This window comes from Dermacentor silvarum, chromosome 2 (genome assembly GCF_013339745.2).
Source record: "Dermacentor silvarum isolate Dsil-2018 chromosome 2, BIME_Dsil_1.4, whole genome shotgun sequence".
NCBI lineage: Eukaryota > Metazoa > Arthropoda > Arachnida > Ixodida > Ixodidae > Dermacentor > Dermacentor silvarum.
The window spans coordinates 57,069,225-57,090,432 of record NC_051155.1 but is presented as its reverse complement, the minus strand read 5'-3'; the positions used below and the strand labels follow the sequence as shown (position 1 = coordinate 57,090,432).

The 21,208-nt window shown below is 46.7% G+C and overlaps 1 protein-coding gene across 1 annotated transcript; it reads right to left on the bottom strand.

Annotated features, from left to right (window-relative positions):
* Positions 1-8,128: 8,128 nt before the first annotated feature.
* Positions 8,129-20,155, bottom strand: LOC125943011 (uncharacterized). The gene is made up of 2 exons (XM_049661350.1): positions 20,020-20,155; positions 8,129-9,610 (listed from the first exon to the last, which is right to left on the bottom strand). The coding sequence occupies exon 2, from the start codon at positions 9,607-9,609 to the stop codon at positions 9,145-9,147; it is 465 nt and encodes a 154-aa protein (XP_049517307.1). The 5' UTR covers position 9,610; positions 20,020-20,155; the 3' UTR covers positions 8,129-9,144.
* Between the last annotated feature and the right edge of the window lie 1,053 nt (positions 20,156-21,208).

The window sequence follows — 21,208 nt, the reverse complement described above, 5'->3', positions numbered from 1 at the left end:
GTCAGTTGGGCAACATTCCGGTCCGCGCATTCTCCGCGTATGACAAGGAAACTACAACAGGCGTCATCTACGATGTGGACGAAGACATTACTGACTCCAGCCTTGAAAAATTGCTCTCATCGTCGGCTCCTGTACTTGGCTTTCACCGCTTTGGACGGTCCCGATGTGTGAAAGTAGTGTTTCAGTCGGAGACCTTGCCTACACACGTCAAGGTTGGATACGTGAGGCATTCGGTACGTCCTTACGTACCGAGGCCTCTACAATGTCATAAATGCTTAAAATTTGGGCATGTAAGTGCAGTTTGCAAAGGTGTGGTAACATGCAAACGATGCGGTGGATCTCACGAAGATAACTGCAGCGTTGCTGCAAAATGTCCAAACTGTTCGGGCGCCCATGATGCTACATCAAAGGAATGTCCCAAGATGAGGAACGAAATAAGTATCATGAAGAAGATGGTTAGAGACCGTTCCACACACAGAGAAGCTGCAAGGGCTGTCCAGCGCAGTAGGCGTCGTTCACGACACCGACGACGACGACGAAGCAGCAATGCTCATCAAGTAGACAAACCAAACCCAAAGTACAGTCTTCATCACCTCCTCGCCCGATCTTGCCGGCCAGAAATGAAGAAACGCGTACTTCAATGCCCTTACAGAACGCGAAAGTGCAAGGTCACCAGTCATTAATACATCGCCCCGAATACATCGGAGGCAGAATGGCCATCGTTACCATCGAGACCCACGTGTACGCCTCCGTCGCACAGTGCTGCTGCTTGCAATGAAGAGAATCGAAAGACGGATGAAGTTGACGTCAAGGCTATGTTAAAAAATTTGATCGGTTCAATGCGCAAGATCCTTGGCAACCTCAACAGCCCGGCTGCTAAGGCTGCTGTACAGCTACTTGAGGTGTTGGAGCCACTTCTAGTGGTTCTTCAATAAGCGAATATGGCATTGATGTTTGAGGAACGCATACGTCAGTCGCGTGTTATGCAATGGAACGCCAGAGGTCTACGTGGTCGTCTGCCGGATTTCAGACAGCGTTTGTTTAAATACCAATTTCCAGTTATTGTTATATGTGAGCCAAACATGGATTCCACGTTCCGTATCTCTGGGTATATCCAGGAATGGTCTCGCAGCGACCAACGTGCAAGCAAAGTACTAGTTTGTATACGCCACGATCTGACGTACTTTAGACATGACATCATGCCGCATGCTACCAATGATTACGTATGCCTGACTGTAACACACAAAAGGCGAACGTTCTCTGTAATTGGTGGATACATTCATCCAAGAGCGAAGATTCACTGCTCCTACCTGACGTCTGTGCTGCAAACCGCACGAGGTCCGCACGTTGTGATTGGTGACTTTAATGCACATCATCCCCTGTGGGGTAGCGCTGCAGTGAACTGTCGTGGCAGAGATTTGGCCGACTTCATGTGTAATCAGGGACTCAGTGTGCTCAACGACGGGTCACCTACATTCATTCGTGGAACTTCTTACAGCAGCTGCCTCGACCTTACTTTTGTGTCCAGAAGCCTTCTGTCAACTGCATGTTGGTCCACGGATGTAGAAACTCATGGAAGTGACCACCTCCCAACATACGTTCAATTTAGCTGGTTCCGCCGATCAGCCTCACGATGCATACACCAAACAGACTGGACTTTATTTAAGGCATCTATCAAAACCAGATGTCAGTGCCCGCCTACACCATCCGACGTTGAGGACATCATTTCTACTTCTCTGCGTGACACAACGAAACAAGTTAACCTACCAATGCGCAGATCAGCGATCGATTCACAATACGAGGCTCTTCGTGCAATCCGCCGCCGCGCAGAACGACGATACAGAAGAACGAAGTCTCCGTCAGACCTTTCAGCCAGTCTCCGAGCGCAACGACACGTTCTTAGACATCTCGACAAGCTTGACAGGCAGCGGTGGCGGACGTTCTGCGGCTCTCTGGACCCAAGACAGCCTTTATCTAAGATCTGGCGGGTAGTACGAAGTCTGCAGACGAGTCCACAACAAAGCCACCCATTTCGTGCCGTGGCTCTACATGAAGGCCGAAGCGAACTGGAGGTGGCCAATGACTACTGTAAACTTGTGGTGGCTACCTCTAATACCGAAATTGAAGCTCTTACCACCATAGCGCCCCCGTCACCTGATGAGCGTCTCGAGGTGCCTTTTACGATGCAAGAACTTGACGCTGCAATTTCAGTCTCCCGACGCTCATCGGCTCCAGGTCCAGACGGAATCACGTACGCTGCACTCCGTCATCTTGGCACAGAAGCACGACAAATCCTGTTGTCCTATTATAACATCTCGTGGGAATCAGGAAATGTTCCTGCCAATTGGAAATGCAGCCGCATTATTGCACTGCTCAAACCAGGGAAGTGCCCTAATGAACTTTCATCCTACAGGCCGATCGCCTTAGCCAGCTGCGTCGGCAAATTAATGGAAAGGATGGTACTGTCTAGATTAGAGTGGTTCTTAGAAAGCAATAACTGCTTTCCCCAATTTATGCATGGGTTCAGAAGAGGCCGATCTGCCATTGACGGTGTGGTCAACTTGATCTCCGATGTTGAACAAGAAAGAAGTCGACGCAGATTTGTCGGGGCAGTATTCCTTGACATTAAGGGCGCATATGACAATGTTCTGCATTACGCGATCCTTGATGCGCTTGACGATTTAGGCATTGGTGGCCGACTATATAATTGGATCGTTAGTTATCTCAATGACCGTACCGTATAATGTCGACAAGCGATGGAGACACCGGTCACTATAATGTTCACCGCGGTGTTCCCCAAGGAGGAGTTCTCAGTCCGACTCTCTTCAATGTGACATTGATTGGACTTGCGTCTGAGCTTCCCAACACAGTAAAGATTAGCGCGTATGCCGACGACATATGCATATGGGCATCTGGAGCTACGCGTCCGCAACTGCGTGCGCGTTTGCAACGTGCAGTGACTATTACAGCCACGTACTTACGACTTCAAGGCCTCACACTTTCAACTGAAAAATGTGCAGTGCTTGCCTTCACGCGCAAACAAATGACTAAATATCCGATAGTCGTTAAAGGAACATCGATACCTTACGTAACACACCACAAGTTCCTTGGTGTAACCATCGACCGTGAACTATCCTGGTCAAGGCACGTCACTGCACTGAAGTCAAAACTGAAGAGTTTTGTCCTTGTGCTTCGGGTGGTGGCAGGAGCAAGATGGGGCCCGTCAGAATCATCTCTTCTTCAATTGTACCAAGCCCTGTTCGTAGGCTATATAAGATACAGCATGCCGGTGCTCTCGAACATGAGACCCAGCTGTGTGCGGACGTTAGAGAGCATACAAGCTCAAGGTTGGCGTACCACGCTGCACCTCAACGAATGGAACCATTGCGGAAGCTCGGGCTTGTCCCATCAACGTATATATGCTCTGCGAACCTCTTCGAGTGCACCTACGCTTGTTGACCCGACATAGGCAACATCCCCTATCAGCACTCCCTGCCACACACCCAAACTGCAGTTTTTCAAGAACTATATTGCGTCATGAGAACATTCTGCTGTTTAGATTCTCTTCCCCATGCATTCCTAGTGCACCTCCGTGGGTCCTACCTACACCGCTTGTTAAACTTCAAATCCCTGAGATTACGAGGAAGTCCTGTGTTTCATCCATTGGCCTTAAGCAACTTACCCTATCGCACATTTTTACAGCATACAGTGGTACTTCACACGTGTATACCGATGGCTCTGTTACCCCATGTGCCTCCGCCGCAGCCTTTGTCATCCCGCAAATGTCCATCGCTCGACGGTTTAAATTAGACCACAAGTCCACTTCAACTGCTGCAGAACTTGTTGCTATCCGCGAGGCAATACGATTCCTTGCAAGAGAGCCTCCTCGCATATGGACCTTATTTTGCGACGCCAAACCCGCTCTTGAAGCCATTGAGTGCGTTATGAGACAAGGCCCTTATTATATTTTAGCTCTAGAAATTGCAGAGCTTCTCGACATTGCGACCAAATGCGGCCACCACGTCACCTTTCAGTGGATACCTGCACACTGTGGCGTGATAGGAAATGAACAAGCAGACGCTGAAGCTAAAATAGCTGTAAATAATGCGCCAGAAGCAAGCATCGCGTTCTCATGAACAGACACGAATGCCCTGCTTCGGTGCGTTATGCGGAACTCTACACTTGAGTACTGGACCAATCCTGATCGACGACACAAGAGACTGCACAAATGGGACCCAGAAATGAAGTTCCGCATGCCTCATAAACTGAAGAGGAGCATAACAAGTCTGCTACACCGGATTCGTCTTGGTGTTGCACTCACGAGGCGTTATACACATATCATCGGCTGCAGTGACACTGGTCCCAACTGCGATCACTGCCCAGTGCCAGAAACACTTGAGCACATATTTTGCTCATGCCCAGCGTGCGCGCGAGAACGGCAGAGCCTCATTTCAACTATTAAGCGAGTAACTAAAAGACCAATGTCGGACGAGATTGTCTTAGGTCCTTGGCCTGACAACAACAGCGCAGCTGTGGTCATCGAAGCGACGGTAGCCTTCCTTCAAGCCACTGGACTCCATGCACGACTATAGTATGACCTCAACGGGATGGACATGTACATACGCTCCTCCTAATCTTATCATCATCACTCATCGCTCTTTTTATCCCCTCCCCCCTTCCCCAGTGTAGAGTAGCAGGCCAGAGCAAACTAACGCTCAAGCCGACCTCTCTGCCTTTCTTCAAATAAACCTCTCTCTCTCTCTCTCTTATACAGTAAAATGCCGCTCAGCGGAATTCCGGCATATTTAACGTATGCTGCCACTGCCTATGACAAATGTTATTGGTGGCACGACCATGTTGGTGGTTTCTTCTGGAATTTTCTTTCCATGACATATCGATCAGAGAAAGAGCGAAAAAAAGGCGGGGAATGCGGGGATGTTCACAAGCAAAATATCTCATTGGCTACCCAGCTCTACCGGACGGAAAAAGGAGAATACAAAGAAGGGAGAGAGAGAGAGGCATGCGGTGAACGTGCGCATGTGCACGGACAGCACTATGCAGTCAAAGGCGCTCGCAAAAGCCACTAGTTTTCACTAATTCAGCACAAAAGTTCCTTCCCTGTCTTCAGGACCTATGATGGTGGGAACGGTGTTCTAGTAGTGTCTGCTCGCCTGTGGAACATTAATTAGTCGCTTCAATGCATGTGACGTAGACTGATTTTGTATTTCCAATTGAGGCCAGTGGCACAATAAGTGGTCAATGTTCTCCCCGCAGCCGCAAATATCACATGCAGGACTGTCAGGCATTCCAACTGGTTTTGAAAGCGTTTTCGTAAAGGCAACTGTAACATTATAAGGAATATTCAAAATGCCAAGCAGTATCTGTCAACATGCCGCAAACCGTTATCAGCCAGCTTGTTGAAAGTAACAATTAAGGAAAATGTCAAGTCAAGATCGATCGATAGGTCATCGTCCTAGACATTTATCATTGTTTTCTATGTAACGATATTTGCCTTCATTGCGTGTAATATTGCCGCAGAAGGTGACGCACTTGTTCCTCAATTTTAACCACCCGAGTCAGTACGGACGGGTTGACGTCATCGGTACGTGACCTCACTCTATGTCGCTCTCTGCCAATAAGCCAGTGATGACGTCGCAAGCGGGGTACATGATAGTCCACAACATATGGCGTTCTCCAAATTCTCATTTGCGTCATTTTCTCGCTCACAACAGCTTTGTTTCCGCAACGAATGATGGATATGATGTTACAGTAGCCTAATATTTCAATCTAGCAGAACTCAATAGTTTTCCTTTGTTCCCATTTAAGGTATGACAAAACGAAACTTCTCGCCCTATAACACACGCAAACCTACACGCATAACTACACGCATAACTACACGCATAGCTACACGCATAGCTGCTGCTTTCACCCTTGTTCCGTTGTGTCATACCACTGCCGTTCGTTATGAGCGAAACAAGGGACCTGTGGCAACGCTGGCTTTTTTGCCAGGAGTGAAAACATCAAAATGCTCAAATAAAATCGAATATGCATGGTAAACAGAGGTCAGCGCTTATGAAGTGGAAGACTACGTGCCGCTGTTAGCACGTAACAGTAGCATTAACCTCACGTTTGTTTCTGTGGTGCGTTTACTACAACTAGTAAAGTCATTATTCACAGTGGCTTTTAAACTTACCAATCATGTTACTCCTCCGTTTTCACAGGGCAGGCATGCTACCTGACTCACAGAATTTCATTCCGAGAATCTACCGCAAACAGAGCAACCGCATTTCTCATTAAATGCTTGAATAGAGCTTTCACAAATAACACCATCGGGGCTTTGATTGCTCACATCTGACGTCCCCGTCTTTATGTTTTTTTTGCAAATGCAACAAATCTGGGAAAATGTACTACAATGCAATTTAGTTTGAGAGGTTGACGCAAAAATTAGAAAGCGAATTAAAGCGATCTTTCAGGTCATATAGCTCAGGTTTGAAGTGCGCACCGCCGTCAATAAAAGAAAAACAAAGTGCCTTGGCTGATCTTTCGTTTACAAAGCAGTACAGGGGAGGTAGGGGGATCTTGTGAATGCGTAATGGAAAATATCGAGTCCAAAACTTGCTTGCTAATTTGGCTTCGTTAATTCATGGCAGCAGACTGAAGTTCATTGCCCATTATTCGCAGGGCGATCAAGGTAATTGTTGAATTTTACTCTTGTTGAGCTGCACAGTGACAATCGGCGCACCACACAAAATGCAGATGGCCTCGCTACTGCGCATTAGCCAAGATGGCGGACGTGACGAGTGTTCCAAGGTGAGTATGCGTTTGTATTATCCACTACGACTGCGCCGAAGACATTATACACTAAATACTTTTGCAAGTACGCTCGTTGGTGTCACACACTTCTATTAATCAGTATCTACTACGGTCGCCTAAATTGCATTACGCGGTAATAAGCACTTCTTATTGTTGAGTTGCTCTGCATGTTTTTTTTTTTCCTTTATGTCAGGAGGAAAATTACAAGAAGACCTGTATCAATATTTTTTCCCGTGAGGTACATGTGTTCAAGCGTGGCGCTGCATTCCTCGCACCACTATCTCACAGGCTGTCTTTCTCAGCACCTGGAAATGACAACACCTGTAGACGTCCATTAACTACATCCAATTGTGACGACATAGGTGACTTCTAAGAGCACACGATTCAGGATTTCATTTATAGAAATCATATCTTCATTCACTCGTACAGCCTGGGCCATTGCGCCAGCCCTGACTCTGTACCACATTCTCGCATCAGCTTAGGAAAAAAGAGTAGACTAGTTGAGTTCAATGTGGAGTTTATTGAAACAATCCTTTTCAAGGCATCCTGTCGTAACGCAGCCTCACAACTCACAAAACACACCGCCGTGAGGTCTTTCAGTCCGTAGTATCCTAAAGGAGCGCTAAAGTATCCGAAGTATAATTTTCGCGAAATCACGTCGAAAGTAATGGATGCGGGCAAGCTCGCCTTGAATTTAATTACTCTTGCTACCGTGTTACCAAAAGCCTTAGAACAAGAAATCCTTATCGCACGTTTTCCTTTCAAGTAATGTCCATTAGTCTTACGTGATGCATGCTGTGTCTTAAACTATTTCTGACAAGTGGGTAACATTGGGCTGGCACAGGTGTGATTTCCGTGAAGGCGTCTCCAGTGTCGTAAAGAATCAGGCCGTAAGAGTTCACCCTTCATAGGATGACTATTCCAGGCAGATAATTATATACAAAACAAGTGAGTATGCATGCGGCTTTGTGCAACTTAGATAGAAAGACCGCTGCTTTCCGGTGTCTGTTGTGTCTTTCTAATTTTTCTTGCCTTTATCGCATGAGCCGTCATTGCCTGTTCGAACCAAACCTACACTTTTTTCTGATGCATGATATTACTTAAGTGAAGTGCTACTTTTTGTTGTTCTAATAATAATTGCAAGAAGATAATTAGAGTCTATAATTGTTTCGTATTTCTATGACTAGTGTTTATTCAACACACGCAGCTTTAGCACCTATGTTTACAGTTCTTGCTTCATTTAAATATTTCCTTTGTATGTTGCTAGTACAGCTCTCGAAAAATATGCTGTCAAAGAACATATCTTACACGAACAAAACTCCAAAGGAAAGAATAAGCAAATGATCGGTTTCGCAAGCAGAATAGCAAGTTGTTTGTAAGCGTTGTTGGGTGTAAAATGTACGGCAAGAAGAGCAATTTCTCGCAAACCTCGAACGTTACTTTCTTTAGGCGAAGTCATTTATCAGGAAGTAGAGTGTTGCTGTGCGATACACATTCTTGTTATCGACTTCACTTTTGTGCTCAATCGAGTACAACTGCAATGGAAGATGCATATATATTTCCACTTGCAAGTCAGGTCTCCTAACCACTACACCAAGGCAGTTTGTAAAATAACAGATTATACATCTCCTCCAAAGTTGCATCGTAACACGAAAGAATTGTCTGCAGCATACTTGGAAGCTGTCACTGCTGAATCAGGGTGTAACATTGAAGAAGCGCAGCGTAAGCATGGAGCATAAAAGACCACAGAACAGCCTAGAGAATTTGTTGGAGCCCAACGCTTGTCACAGAGTTAATATCGCTCATCGTGCGACCGTAAATGGTAACTTACAGCCACATTTGGCGTACTCTCATTGCGCGTCCTCATTTACCGATTTTTCCATGGAGACCAGTCCCGGCGTTTTCGTTCTGCACGTTGATATCGAGCGCTCGTGGTGCCTGCTACTGCACCTTATTCTTCCGTGTGCGCGAGAGCGCGAGCGTAATTTTTTTTTCATATCTAATATTTAATGCTTCGCGCCACTCTGGCTTTTAAATCTGCATGAGCGCCAGCCGCATTAGTGTTGTTTCTGAAAAATATTGGTAAAACTGAATTTCTGTTATGGGCTTTGCCGAGATGGAAAAATGTGTGCTTCCTTTCATCTCTGGTCACCCCTCTGGCCTTAACGCTATTCAGAACAAGTGCTTCGGCAAATGCTGGCCGCGTGCGCTGCGGCGAAGAAAGCGTCGTTCTTGGTACTCATCGAAATGATGAGTACCACAGAACCTTCCCAGAACCACTAAAGCGAATCAATCTCCAGGCTCAAATCACCGCTTCCCGGTTATTCGGGGTTACGTGTACTTGTCGAGTCCGTCGCGCAGCGCCTTGACTACGCGTGCGGCCACCTCGGTGAGACTCTCGCCGCCACTCTTCCGCTCAAGCAGGTCCCTCCTCCTGCGCCTTCCGGCCGCCGGCACCCCGGCGGCCGCGGCTCCTGGCAGAATCCCAGGCACCAGACCGTGCCCGTAGAGTCCGAAGTGATGGAACTTGAACCACAGTGGGAACACGAGCCACATGACCGAAAAGAGCACGAACAGCGGCAGGGAGGCCACTGCCAGGAGGCCCAGCGGTTCCACCAGGCCCACGCCGGGAAAGTACTCCAGCTCACGACCTCTTCGGGAAAGATGTGGGTAAGGATGCACCGGCCGTCCAGCGCTCGCGGAATCGGTGAAGACCAGCGCCATCGTTAAAGTGGCCACTGCGAGTGAAGCGGCCAGCTGGAGGCCGTGCCATGTCCGGGAACTGTGCGCCGTCATCCTGCACGACAAGAAAGGAGGCGTTCTGTGACAATGGTGATTGACGTGACATTAGTAATTTCAGGCAGCGTTGCACTCGAAGAGCTGACTTCTTGCGAGGGCTCAAGAACGTCCCGAATTAGCAGGGAATTTTGTAGACCTTGTTCTTTTTCGGGGTTTTAAACGTGCCATCACGCGCAATTGCATAGAAATGTCTAATATAAATTTATGACCCCCAGTCAAAACACTACGGCTGCAAAACATTGTAAAAAGGCCAACATTCATTTATTGTTGGCATTTAGAAGTTTGTGTCAATGAGCAGCTATGATATTCCTAAGAGATGGCTTGGAGCTGCCCCTGTTTTTAGCTTTGTATAGCGGCGGCGATGTGAAACCATACCTAAAATAAATAGCAGGCCAGATCTCTTGAGCAGTAGGAGTAAAATATCACTACTTCATTACGTGTTCGAATTAGGACATAGGTTTCCTCGGGGTTAAGAAAACGCTCGAAGGGTTTCTAAAGTGCCTTCATGAGATGTGGAATTATATAAATGCATGCAGCAGACGTTACTGAGGAGCTTAAGGGAATTATGCAATTTCGAAACTCGCACATAAACGTTTGACTCTATACTATAGCTGTGAGAGTGAACGTTTCCAGCTTTCTACCCGGAGTGTAGAATGTCCCCAATGCTACGGGCTCATATTGGATTTTTCCTTCGTATAGAGGCGAATACTACAGCGCTAAATAAAACGAGAACGCAGGAAAATAAATTTTAAGGAGCATTTGAATTTCCACCTTCACGCGCGTGAAAGGTATTGTGAGATTCATTTGCTCCGTTTAAAGAATATGCATTATATAGGTGCCCTGTCACGCAGTTCATGTAATTGGCGCATCGCTATTTGAGGTAATTGAATGTAAATAGCGCTTTGTTTCTTTCTGTCGTCGTTTAAATCCGACATGATTGCGCGTTTTATTCCGGCAGTTTTACGTCTACGCCACATCACAGCAGAGTGATACCGTCGAGAGAAAGCGCTGTAGACAAGTCCTCTAAACACGAGCAAGCGACAGACGCAACATACTCAAGTGAGCGGCGCAGACTCGCAGGCTGTTCACTCGAGCGGAAATCCCCCGTCACGCGTTGCGCTCAGGTCGCGCTCACGTGGTGGCTTTGCCGGTGCACCCGCCTTCTCGAAGTACGTACGCGTATTTCGATGTACCAAATAAACAAACAAAGGAACAGTCACACTCTCTCCGCCGCTTGCGTACGACATAGTCAAGTCACTGTCTGTTACGCGGTGCGCCAGCATAAGATTATGGCGCGAGATGCGACGAAGCTCACGAGTGGGTGGCGGCGGCACCATTGTCATGCAGATGGGTGACCCCTGGAGCGCGACCCACCCGCTGCCGCAAGTGCCGATACTGGGTCGCCGTTTCACTGCTGATCAAGGTCAATGCCGCGCGTGCCCCAATTTGCGGACACGCGACTGGCTTCGAGTACGCACCGTGCGATGATAGCCGCGTCTGAAATGGCGTTTGCGCACAGGGTGGCGCTTGTCGAACCTGCAGAACCTGCGGCTGCGTGGACGCCAGCCATGCGAACCTGGCACGTCAATGCCCGACTACGGGGATGACAGATGTATATACAGCTCTGGTGCACCGCTCGTTGTTTAAAATACCAAAACTAAGTGGCAGGCCCGGTATTCTTCAGAGCTGTTGCAGCGCTATTTTTTTTTTAACTGCCGATGCTGCCACAGAAATTTATCGCCCGACCAAGGCGTACACTTCTGGGCACATGCATGGCGCATTAACCACCGGGCAGTGAAGACACCCATCTGCGAAAATTTTTCTCTGTACTAGGTGAAAAAGAAACATATACATATACATACTTTGATTAGGTTGCTAGAAAGAAGTTCTTACGTGCCCTCCCATCAGAGTCCATATCATTGGTGAAATTAGGTCGAATACAACACTGGGAATAAACACCTAAATGTTTCTGCCAACTATTGTTATTGTTCTATGCCGAATCCTCTTTACCAAATTAATTATGTGTACGCCTACCAACCTCAATTAAGCTAAATTTACTATAAACATACCAAGCCTATCCAAAATTGTACTTCACCCAAAAGTAAGTACACCCAATAAAATGAAGACCAATAATAAGGCATTTAAATAACCGACGAAAATATTCCGTAGTGAGGCATTTCTGCATTGTGAATTTCTGCAAAAGAATGGCCAGTTTTGCCCGAAGCGCGAAGTATTGATAGCGATAACAAGTATAGAGCGTTGCTCTGGAGCTCCTCAGAGGCTGTTCGAAGTCGGCAAATACGCGGTGGCGACATCTTGGTGCTACACAGCACTCTAGGTGACCGCAGCTGCGCAGCAGAGACAGCGCTCTGGCGGCGGTTATATAGGCATCCCCGCACATCCAATTCTGCGTCGCCGTAAACGCCTCAAGCGGCGGAGAGCACGTCCACATCGGGGATGCAGTCGCTCTGGTAGCACTGACAGCGCTCGCGCGGTGAAGTGTGAACAGCAGCGCGCAACGCATTTAGAAGGTTCGCTTTATTTTTAAGTGCTGGCATGTGTCTGGGGTGGAGGAGGGAGGGGGGGCAGAGGTATTTTATACAGTGTCTAGTATGTGCATCCCAAATACTGCTGTATTTGGGATGAGTAACACGAGAACAAGGTGAGAACAGGAGCCAACGTTTCGACAAGTGGACTTGTCTTCTTCAAGGCGACATATGCTCTCCTAGTAAGTGGTTCGTGTGGAAAAGGAAAGGTTGGCGCTATTTTCTGTAGCCCTTGAGGAAGCACGGCTCAGCGCCAAACATGCTCTCCTCGGCACAGTATGTATAGGTAGGGTTCTTCTAAAGGGGAGAGAAGGTAAGGCGGGTGGGTGAGGCAACGAGCAAGAGTGTGTTAGCGGCGAGGGTGTAGAATTGAAAAGAAATATAATGCTCTACTGATAGTCGGTGGAGGAATTTGAGGCAGCGCCGTGTGTTAGCATGTTGATGTGTCATGGCAGGTTCCTCTTTTCATGCAAGGGGTGGACTAGGGAGGGAGGGGGTCTGCTCCGCTGGAGGTCAGTGAACTATCGTGTCTGATAGGGAGAATACAAGTAGCGGAGGAAAAATGGTGTTCAGGTGCCCCCCAAAAGAAGGTAAAGCGGGGGGGGGGGGGGGGGCGTAGATATAGAGATAAAAGGACGAAAGGATGGAGTGAAAGCAAAGGGAGGTTTGAATATTATTGACTATCGAAAAAAAAAGACCAGCTACGCAACTCAATGAATAATAACTAAGTGTTGTTGCCTGTGCTTTTCAATTTAGCATAGCCAATAGATTCTAAAGCTTCCGTTGAAACGTTCATGCCCATTGGTTGCAATGTATTGACCTTATGAATGAGGTACAATTCTCTATATTTTCTGTCTCGCGCAGAACGAAAATTTCACTATCGTATGCCGAGTTTAAGCTCATGAAAGTTATGACCTGATTGGTTGAAATGCTCGGCGACGGCTTTGGGAACCTTTTTAGCTGTGTCCGCGCGATGTCCGGTAGCCTGATGTTCATTGATTGTCCCGTTTCACCGGTATATTGCTTCTTACAGAAGGAACACTCAAGCATATAAATTACATCGGAGATAGTGCAAGTAAAGCTAGTTTTCACTTCGTTTGCGTAGCCATTTGTGGTACTTTTAATTTTAAGGTCACTTTGAAGGTGCTTGCAGGTTTTGCACCTGGGGCGTGAACATGCTTTTATAACGGGGAATGATGTTGGCTGATCTTGCATGCACTAACACGTCTTTAATGTTTCTGTTGCGGCGATAGGTAACCCTTGGTACATCCGGGAACGCTTTTCTCAGACGCTCGTTACTTGATAATATTGGGAGGTATTTTCGTAGGATGTGTTGTTTATGTTTGGGAGGGCGTTAGAATATTTTGTTATAAAGGCTGGTGGTCTATCATATTTTGGTATAGATTGTTTCTGAGCTAATCCCGACTGCCTCTCTAATCTTGACGCGACGTAAGAAGCCTGGTCGAGAGGAATTTGTGGATGGTTTCATTCCGACAGCGTTACTTTAAGGTCATTTAGGCGGTGGATATAATCGTTGTCGTCGCTACAGATTCTTCTGATTCGTTTCGCTTGCCCGACAAAAATTCCTCGCTTGCAATGTCGCGGATGATGACTGGGATGCACGAGTACTTAGGGCAACTAGACCGGGAGAAAGTTTTATGGACCACCCGCGGTGGCTTAGCGGCTGGGCTGTGGCGCTGCGAAGCACCAGGTCGCGTGATCAAATCCTGGCCACGGCGGCCGCGTTTTGATGGGGGCGATATCCACAAACGCCCGTGTCCGGTGCATTGGGGGCACGTTAACGATCACTTGGTGGCCAAAATAAGTGGTTCAGGGGAAATAATAGGTCCGCTTGATCTTGACATCTTGAAACGTATGCCTGAGCATGTAGTTCGGGCACTGCAAAATTTTTGCGCGTTTGTAGTCGCGCTACTCTTCAATTAAAATGCGGCGCAGCTAATCAATGAATTACGAGCATTGTTTGAATGATGATTGATTCGTACTGCTCCTTACGTTGTTTTCGTGTTTTTTTTTCACAATTGGCAGGAAGTTTGGTTGTCTTCAAAGAATTCAAAATTCTGCAGTAAGACTTTGCCGACAACGTTAAACTCAATGAAGAGGCGCGATCCTGCTTACAACCCATATTTTCCAGGAAGTGTACAAGAAGTCGTGAAGCGGCTCCCATGAACGGTATGAATAGTAATGCGAGCCACGTATGTGTCGCTTGATATATTCTAATATTTATAATGCTTAATGGCAGCCCCCCCCCCCCCCCCCTCCATAACACGGCTGTTTAAAAGGAAGAACTTGCTCAAGGAAGGGTTCCATGGTTGCCCTTATGATACGGTCATGGAGTTAGATGGCGCGTTTATCCATGCTTGAAAGCGTAGTGGTCTGAAACCTCGACGCCAGTCATCGATAGCACCTCTTTCACGTCGAGGACATGGTCTGCTTCGTAGAAGAATTTGCCTTTTGTCTTATTTTCAGCTCTAAAAAAACAATCAGTGCCGTGCTCAGTCAAAAAAAAAGAAATTAGAGACGATTGGGTTTCGCCAACGACGGGTTATCGTGCGCAATTACACTTTGTTGACATTTTCGTGACGTCGGGAAATACCAAAGCCAAGGAAGCGTACATAGGGGTCGTCACGCAGTCCAAGTACTTGTTGTGCCCCAGTCTGTCACGCAAAGAAGACGCACAGCCAAACGGGTTGTCGATAAGTCCCGCTTGAAGATGGCCGTCGCAGCCGTTCCCAAAGACAGACGTTCCTCGGCCTTGCGATGCTGGTATGCGACGTCCGCAGCTAGTCGGGCTTGTCGCTGTTGATCCGTTTCGCCAGCGCGCTTGGCACGCTTGTGCTATTTGTCGTTCTCCAATCGCTTTTGTCAGTTTCGATTACAGTTTCGATGACACGTTTCAACGCCATGAATTGTATCCTTTGTAGCGGCAGTCGCAACCGCTTGGCCACACCTTCTTCGTCAGCCGACTCCAGCTGCTTCTGTCGCCGAGCTCGTTGTTGTTGGCGCACCGATGTGGGCCGGAATTCACAAAAACTTCTTACGCCAGAATTCTTCGTAAGAAAGAATTTTAGCCAATCCGGATGGAAGACATTATTATCTAAGGAGTCTGGACAATGGCAAAAAGCAGTTACGAATAAAAACCTTCGTAAATCAATCCGCTGTTCTTTACACAATTCGAACGACGATGCCGGTTCACTTTCCATATTTATTTCACACATATGCACGCGGGCGTATGTGTGAAAAGAAGAAGAGGCTGTGCACACGAAATGTATGAAGAGGCGGTACACAGGCAGAGGCAAAATGTACGTTGGTAGACTAATAGTGCTTTGGAGATAAAACAGGCCTCTATGAAAAGCGAAGCGCTGCTCGCGATCTCCAATAACATTGGATTGCTGCCGTCCTAGCGTGACCACGGCGCGCACCCGCCAAGGACGACTATACTTCGTTTGAGACATCAGCTGCAACGCTGGGGAGTCTATAGAGATACTTTTTTGCAGTGGCTGATTTTTGACCGCAATCGTGCGAAACTGGGGCCGAATTCACAAAGCTTTTCCTTAAAAAGTGCTGCTTAACATTGGCCAACCGCCTTCGGTAATGATATATCCAACACCATGATTGGCTGAATGCCTGGTTTTACGAACAGTTTAGCCAAAGAACGTTATTGTGAATTCCGTCCTACTTTTTATATAACCTCACTGTATTGAATGAAAGAAGTACTATGATTGGTAAATAATGTATGCGCAATTTATTGATCATGTGTATACGATTTGAACTGTTCTAACAAAAGCTATAATATATTTGTAGACAAGTCCACTGAGGTGATGGCCACTGCCTCCACCACTCATTGTATGCACAGTAGACAAAATCCCGCGAGATCCTTGGGTAACGGGTACGCTCTTGCGTTCTAATAATACAACATATAATATGCACAGAAAATTGAAAATGCAACCTTATAACACTTTCTTGAAGGAAAGATACTTTAGGTATTCGCAAACTCTAAATAGAACACTTTATGCAGTGAACAAACTTTATTTCAGCAGTCGCATTCAACAGAACGGGAACGATTCGAAAAATGAAAAACTGCAGCCTTCTCACTCAATTTTTGGGCGAGCCATAAAGCAACATACCTCAGAAAAAAAATAATTTAGAGAGACGCGGCGTACACCACACCCGAAGCTCTCTCTAATGCATTTAGTACCTCTTTTTTGTCCCCCGGATAAAGATTTTAATGCAACGCACATTACCCGTACAAATGCTTCTTTTTACCGTTACCCTGCAAATTTGCGTTATGTGGCTTCAGTTATTTCGAGTTTGCGAAACACAGCCTCTAGCATTGACACGGTCTCGGCGCATATCGTTAAGCTTGTCACAGATTTCGTTTCACAAGTTCTCGCGCATATCGTCAATATTATATTTGTCATGGGTGTGTTTCCAGCACGAATGAAAAAATGCAAAGGATGTTGCCACTTTGTAAGTCAAAGAACAAGCACAGTGTAGAAACTATCGTATAATTTTGGTGCTACCGTTCTTCAGCAAAATACATGAAAAGATATTCGCGAGGCGCCCTAATGACTATTGGACAAACTCTACATTCCTTCTCGGCCCCATCTTCCCGCAAAAACTGCTGTCTCAAGATTTGCGGACCTAATTGGAAAATAAATAGACAGAGATTATCTACAGGCGGGCTTGTGCATAGGATTTGCGAAACCTAGGAACTAAAAAAATGACAGCTCGATGCGTTCCCAACAGTGTAAAGCATTAATGTTGTCAAGGCGAGTTTTTCATGAACTATTTGATGCATGACGCAGGCGAGACTGTATGTTGTCAAATCGTAAGCGTTGAGGATGTGCAGGGTTTTAAATAAATCTTCACTTTTAACCTAAACAGGGTCGCTGGTAATCCGTCCCCATATGAATGTTGTGGCCCCATGATTTTTTTATTTATGTCAGGCGTTGCTTGCATCCTTTATTTTTTTCACGTTAGTTTCTTTCAGCTGATATGTTGCAAGTCACCCTGATCATTCGCTGCACCTGGATGTGGTTTCCCTTAGTGTCGCTAACGTTTCAAAACACAGTAACTTGACCTGCAGATCACTCTACCTCATACCAAACAAATGCTTCATGACTGACATCGCCATGAATGTGCGCTTGAAATATATTTTTTAGCTAGGTAAGATCGAGGCATTCAGTAGAAGCTTATCGACATCTGCTTTCTAGATATGGTGGTTCTTGGAAAGCAGAGCCCATTCAATGATAACATGTCCTTTCGTCTTTCCAATTTGGGCATTGCCACCGTTGTGTGTGCCACTGTTTCTAATGCACAACCCGTATCACAATAAAGTGTGGTCATCAGCATTTACATTTCTTTCTCATATATTTTAAACAATAACTTGGTCGACAAGGTCTAGCTTATTACGTCAACCTTCACTTCGGTCATGTACTTTCTTGCTTTTTATGTTCCCTCATTCTGCGGTGTCTTTTTTGTCCCTGTTCCCGTTCTTTATAGCGCGTAGCATGTTGGCGCCTACGTCTACTGAATTCTGTACGTTTTATTAAATATCTTCTTCTCGCTTCTTCTAATAGTCTCAAATATTTCATTATCTGTGCTTCGTACACTTATACCTATCAATGGTGGAGCGTAACCTGAGCCCAGCAACTTTTCTGCATTGTTTTTTTTTGGTCTGCAAGTAAGGCAGCATATGTCAATTATTCTTTTCCTGAGAAATCACTTTCTTAAAAGAGACGGGCATTGGAATTCGTACTTTAACGAGCGAACGAGAAATAGGAAATGTAGAATGTCGGGTACTGCCACTTTTTGTCCCTGTGCCCAGTACTGTCGGGAACCTTCGTGTCATTAGCTGATTGCGGGTTGGGGTTTTTAGATGCTACTGTGTGACGTCAACTTATCCATGGTTGGATGGCCAATCAGATGTATTCATTTTTCCTCTGTATATATGTTATTTTCACCCATTAAACATTCAGTAGCGAGTCCGCGCATGTCTTGTCTGCCTCGTCCTTGTCCGTGTGGGTTAGCGCAATTAAAATATACCATACTGCCACTTAAGATTCAGGAGATGCACGTGCATTCGACATCATGCTCACCAGCGCCGGCTATTCGCAGGGCATTTAGAAGTGCCCATGACATGCTTTTTGCTTCAAAGATAGTGCCTGACTTTGCCATTACACGAATTTTACTACACATAAAGCAAAATAGAAGCTGTTGCTTTCACATAATTTGATGCGCCGAAATCACTATGGACGGCGAAGCGATGAAGACATTAACTGTAATTCAAAGTCAACACTCACGTGGACGAAGAAGGTTCCATTAGGCATACTGAGCGGAACCAGTGGTATTCCTTGCCCCAAAACTATGCAACTGCGTATAACAGCCTGTGTTTGCCTGTTTGCTGATGCCTGTTTTTACGCCACCTCAATTTCGTGTGGACAATATAAATCCGCTGTAACTTTCGAGCGTATTGCTCCTGGCTGAATACAGTCGTCGACCTCTTTGCTTTTTATGATTTTGTTTCCTGGCAAGATTAGAACAGTTTCTCTCAGTGGTTACCCGTGCAATTTTTCTGCTCATTGCATTGTTGCATACGCATTTAAAAAGCCGACTGGTAAAGCGTACTGCGTTGACACGGTTTGCAATGCAGAAGAGTGGAAATGGTCTACTTACTTTTTACTTGCCCCTAATTTTACCTTCACGCCCATTCAGGCTATGTGGTGCAGATAATTTTCAAACATGCTCAAGAAGCGTGATGCTGTGTAGATATACCCACAATCATAGTGCATGAGCACCCCCAGGCAAACTGTCTAGAGCACATATTTCAGACTCTGTAAGGTAACAACCTGATCAGGTGTGAGAGATGTCAAGTGAGCAGATGTTCGCTCAGTATTTCATTTTACATCATCTTGGCGCTTTTTATCCGCCGCGGTGGTGAAGCTATAGGACTCTTTAATGGTTTGAACAGGTTGGAAAGCATATATTGCGTACTTGCATAGCCAATTGCCGCACTAATAAACTACTCAGTCGTTCTTCTCGATAAACGCCAGTATATAATTTTTTAAAGCTAAAGAGCAAAATACTATTTAGGCCAATTAAGCATTTTTCGGGTCTATGATTTCGAACTAAAATACTTGCGCGCCCATATCTCGGTAATTAAAGTACATTTATGAGACACGCGCGTGTATTTCTACACGCATATGTCAGTGTACGGGAAGTGAGTGACATTTTCGCTTCTGACTCAGAGTCCTTTCTCGTTGGAGAAATTAAATAGCATATTCGCTTTTCAAACATTTACAGCATATTCACTTTTCATTCATTTGGAAGCAGGAACTTCTTAGATTTCGTAGACGTACAATCGGAGAGACGCACTTCATAAAACATCAGATTCCGCTTCCCGCGTCGTGACTACCTTAGATTGTAAGGTTTTACGTACCACAACAACGATACGATTATCACCCACGCCATATTGGGGTACTGAGGATTAATTTTTACCACATGTGGTTCCTTAACGTGCGGTACATGGAGTTTTTGCATTTCGCCCCCGTCGACATGCGGTCCCCGTGGCCCCGGCTTATCAGTGAAACGCCAAAGTCACTGCGGCGTACGCGACCGCGGGTTCACGCAGTGAATTTCAGGTAAGATCAACCCGGATGGCTGACAATTCTTACGGAAAACGATTGCTTCGTGAATTATTCACGGGTACGCTTATCTAAAATTAGCTCAGCCTAAACACATTCATCAGTCCAAATTGATTGCTCTGTGATAAGCCATAAGGCTAGCAGCCCCCTCCGTTCTCATACGCCAGTCGTCTACGTGGCAAGCACTCCCACGTTACCTCAAGGCCGTCTTCCTCCAAGGGCAATCAGCGAGAAGACGAGAAAGTGGAAACGCTTATAGTCCAGGTACCGCTTAGTCCTTCTGGCTTCACTCTGGATGCACGTCTGACCGAAATGCCCGCACACGTTCTCTCATCGGTGATCCGCTGGCCTCCCGTAGTTCTTATACCACGAAGGGAAAGGGGAGTGGGCGGGATCGATGGGCGAGGGTAGATTGCGCTTGTTTGCGCGCGTCCCATATGAACGACGCCCATGGCTCTTGTGCCGATACATCCACGGCGGCGCGACTACCGCTGGCGTGTGCTCTGCTGGCACGGAACGGCCCAACAGAGCGAGGAACGCCAGCGCGTCTCGGCAAGGCGATGTCAATGGCATGGGCGACGACAACGGCGTGCGACGGAGGCTGATGCGCAGCCGAGATCCGGACCCCGCAATGCAAACACGGGGCTATGTGGGACGCTGGGCCGCACGCACCAATGCCCGTTTCTCTTCTTCTCCGTCAACGACTCATTTCGAAGCTCTTTTGAGCCATACGGCGCGGTGTTCGCCGCGCGAGAGAGAGAGAGCCCCCTCCTTAGCTGTCTAGTTCGCCTAAGGAGAGTTCAGAGCTTGTTCCAATTCGTTCCGCCGGGAATTTGCGTCTGAAAGCTGGTGGCGCAGACACGCGCTGAGATGGGGATTGTCGACGGGAGAATGGCATGACAGAGACGCTCCTCCAACATACGGGTGTGAAGCAGCCCTGCTACAAGAGAATGCGATGAAGCACTGCCGCTTTCGTCGTCCGTTTCGTTCGTGCCAGATTCTGGGAATTATACACCACGACGCGTAAGGTGTGAGCGCCTCTGTTACTGGATACCATCAACATTGCAGATGCTTTTCTCTTTCGTGGCACGTGTGCTGCTCGGCGATTTTGGCTACGGGGCACTGAGACGTCGCCTCGTCTGCATCGGCGTATGGCTAACTAGAGCACTAAGTTGCCGACTGCCACGACACACATATCCTGGAAGGCACCAGGTGACTCTGAAAGAACAGCGCGCCTGTTGCGTAATTCTGGAGACATGCTGCTCTCTTAGAGACTTTCTTGAAATTATCTCGCTGCTTAATTCCGTAGAAAATTATTTCAACCAGATCATTGTTGGCGTTTCATTTTGCACCTACTTTCTGCAACGGCTCCTCTCCCTCTAATTA

What these genes read in the sequence shown, in the direction of transcription:
- LOC125943011 (XM_049661350.1), bottom strand. Translation starts at nt 9,609, where the DNA reads ATGACGGCGCACAGTTCCCGGACATGGCACGGCCTCCAGCTGGCCGCT.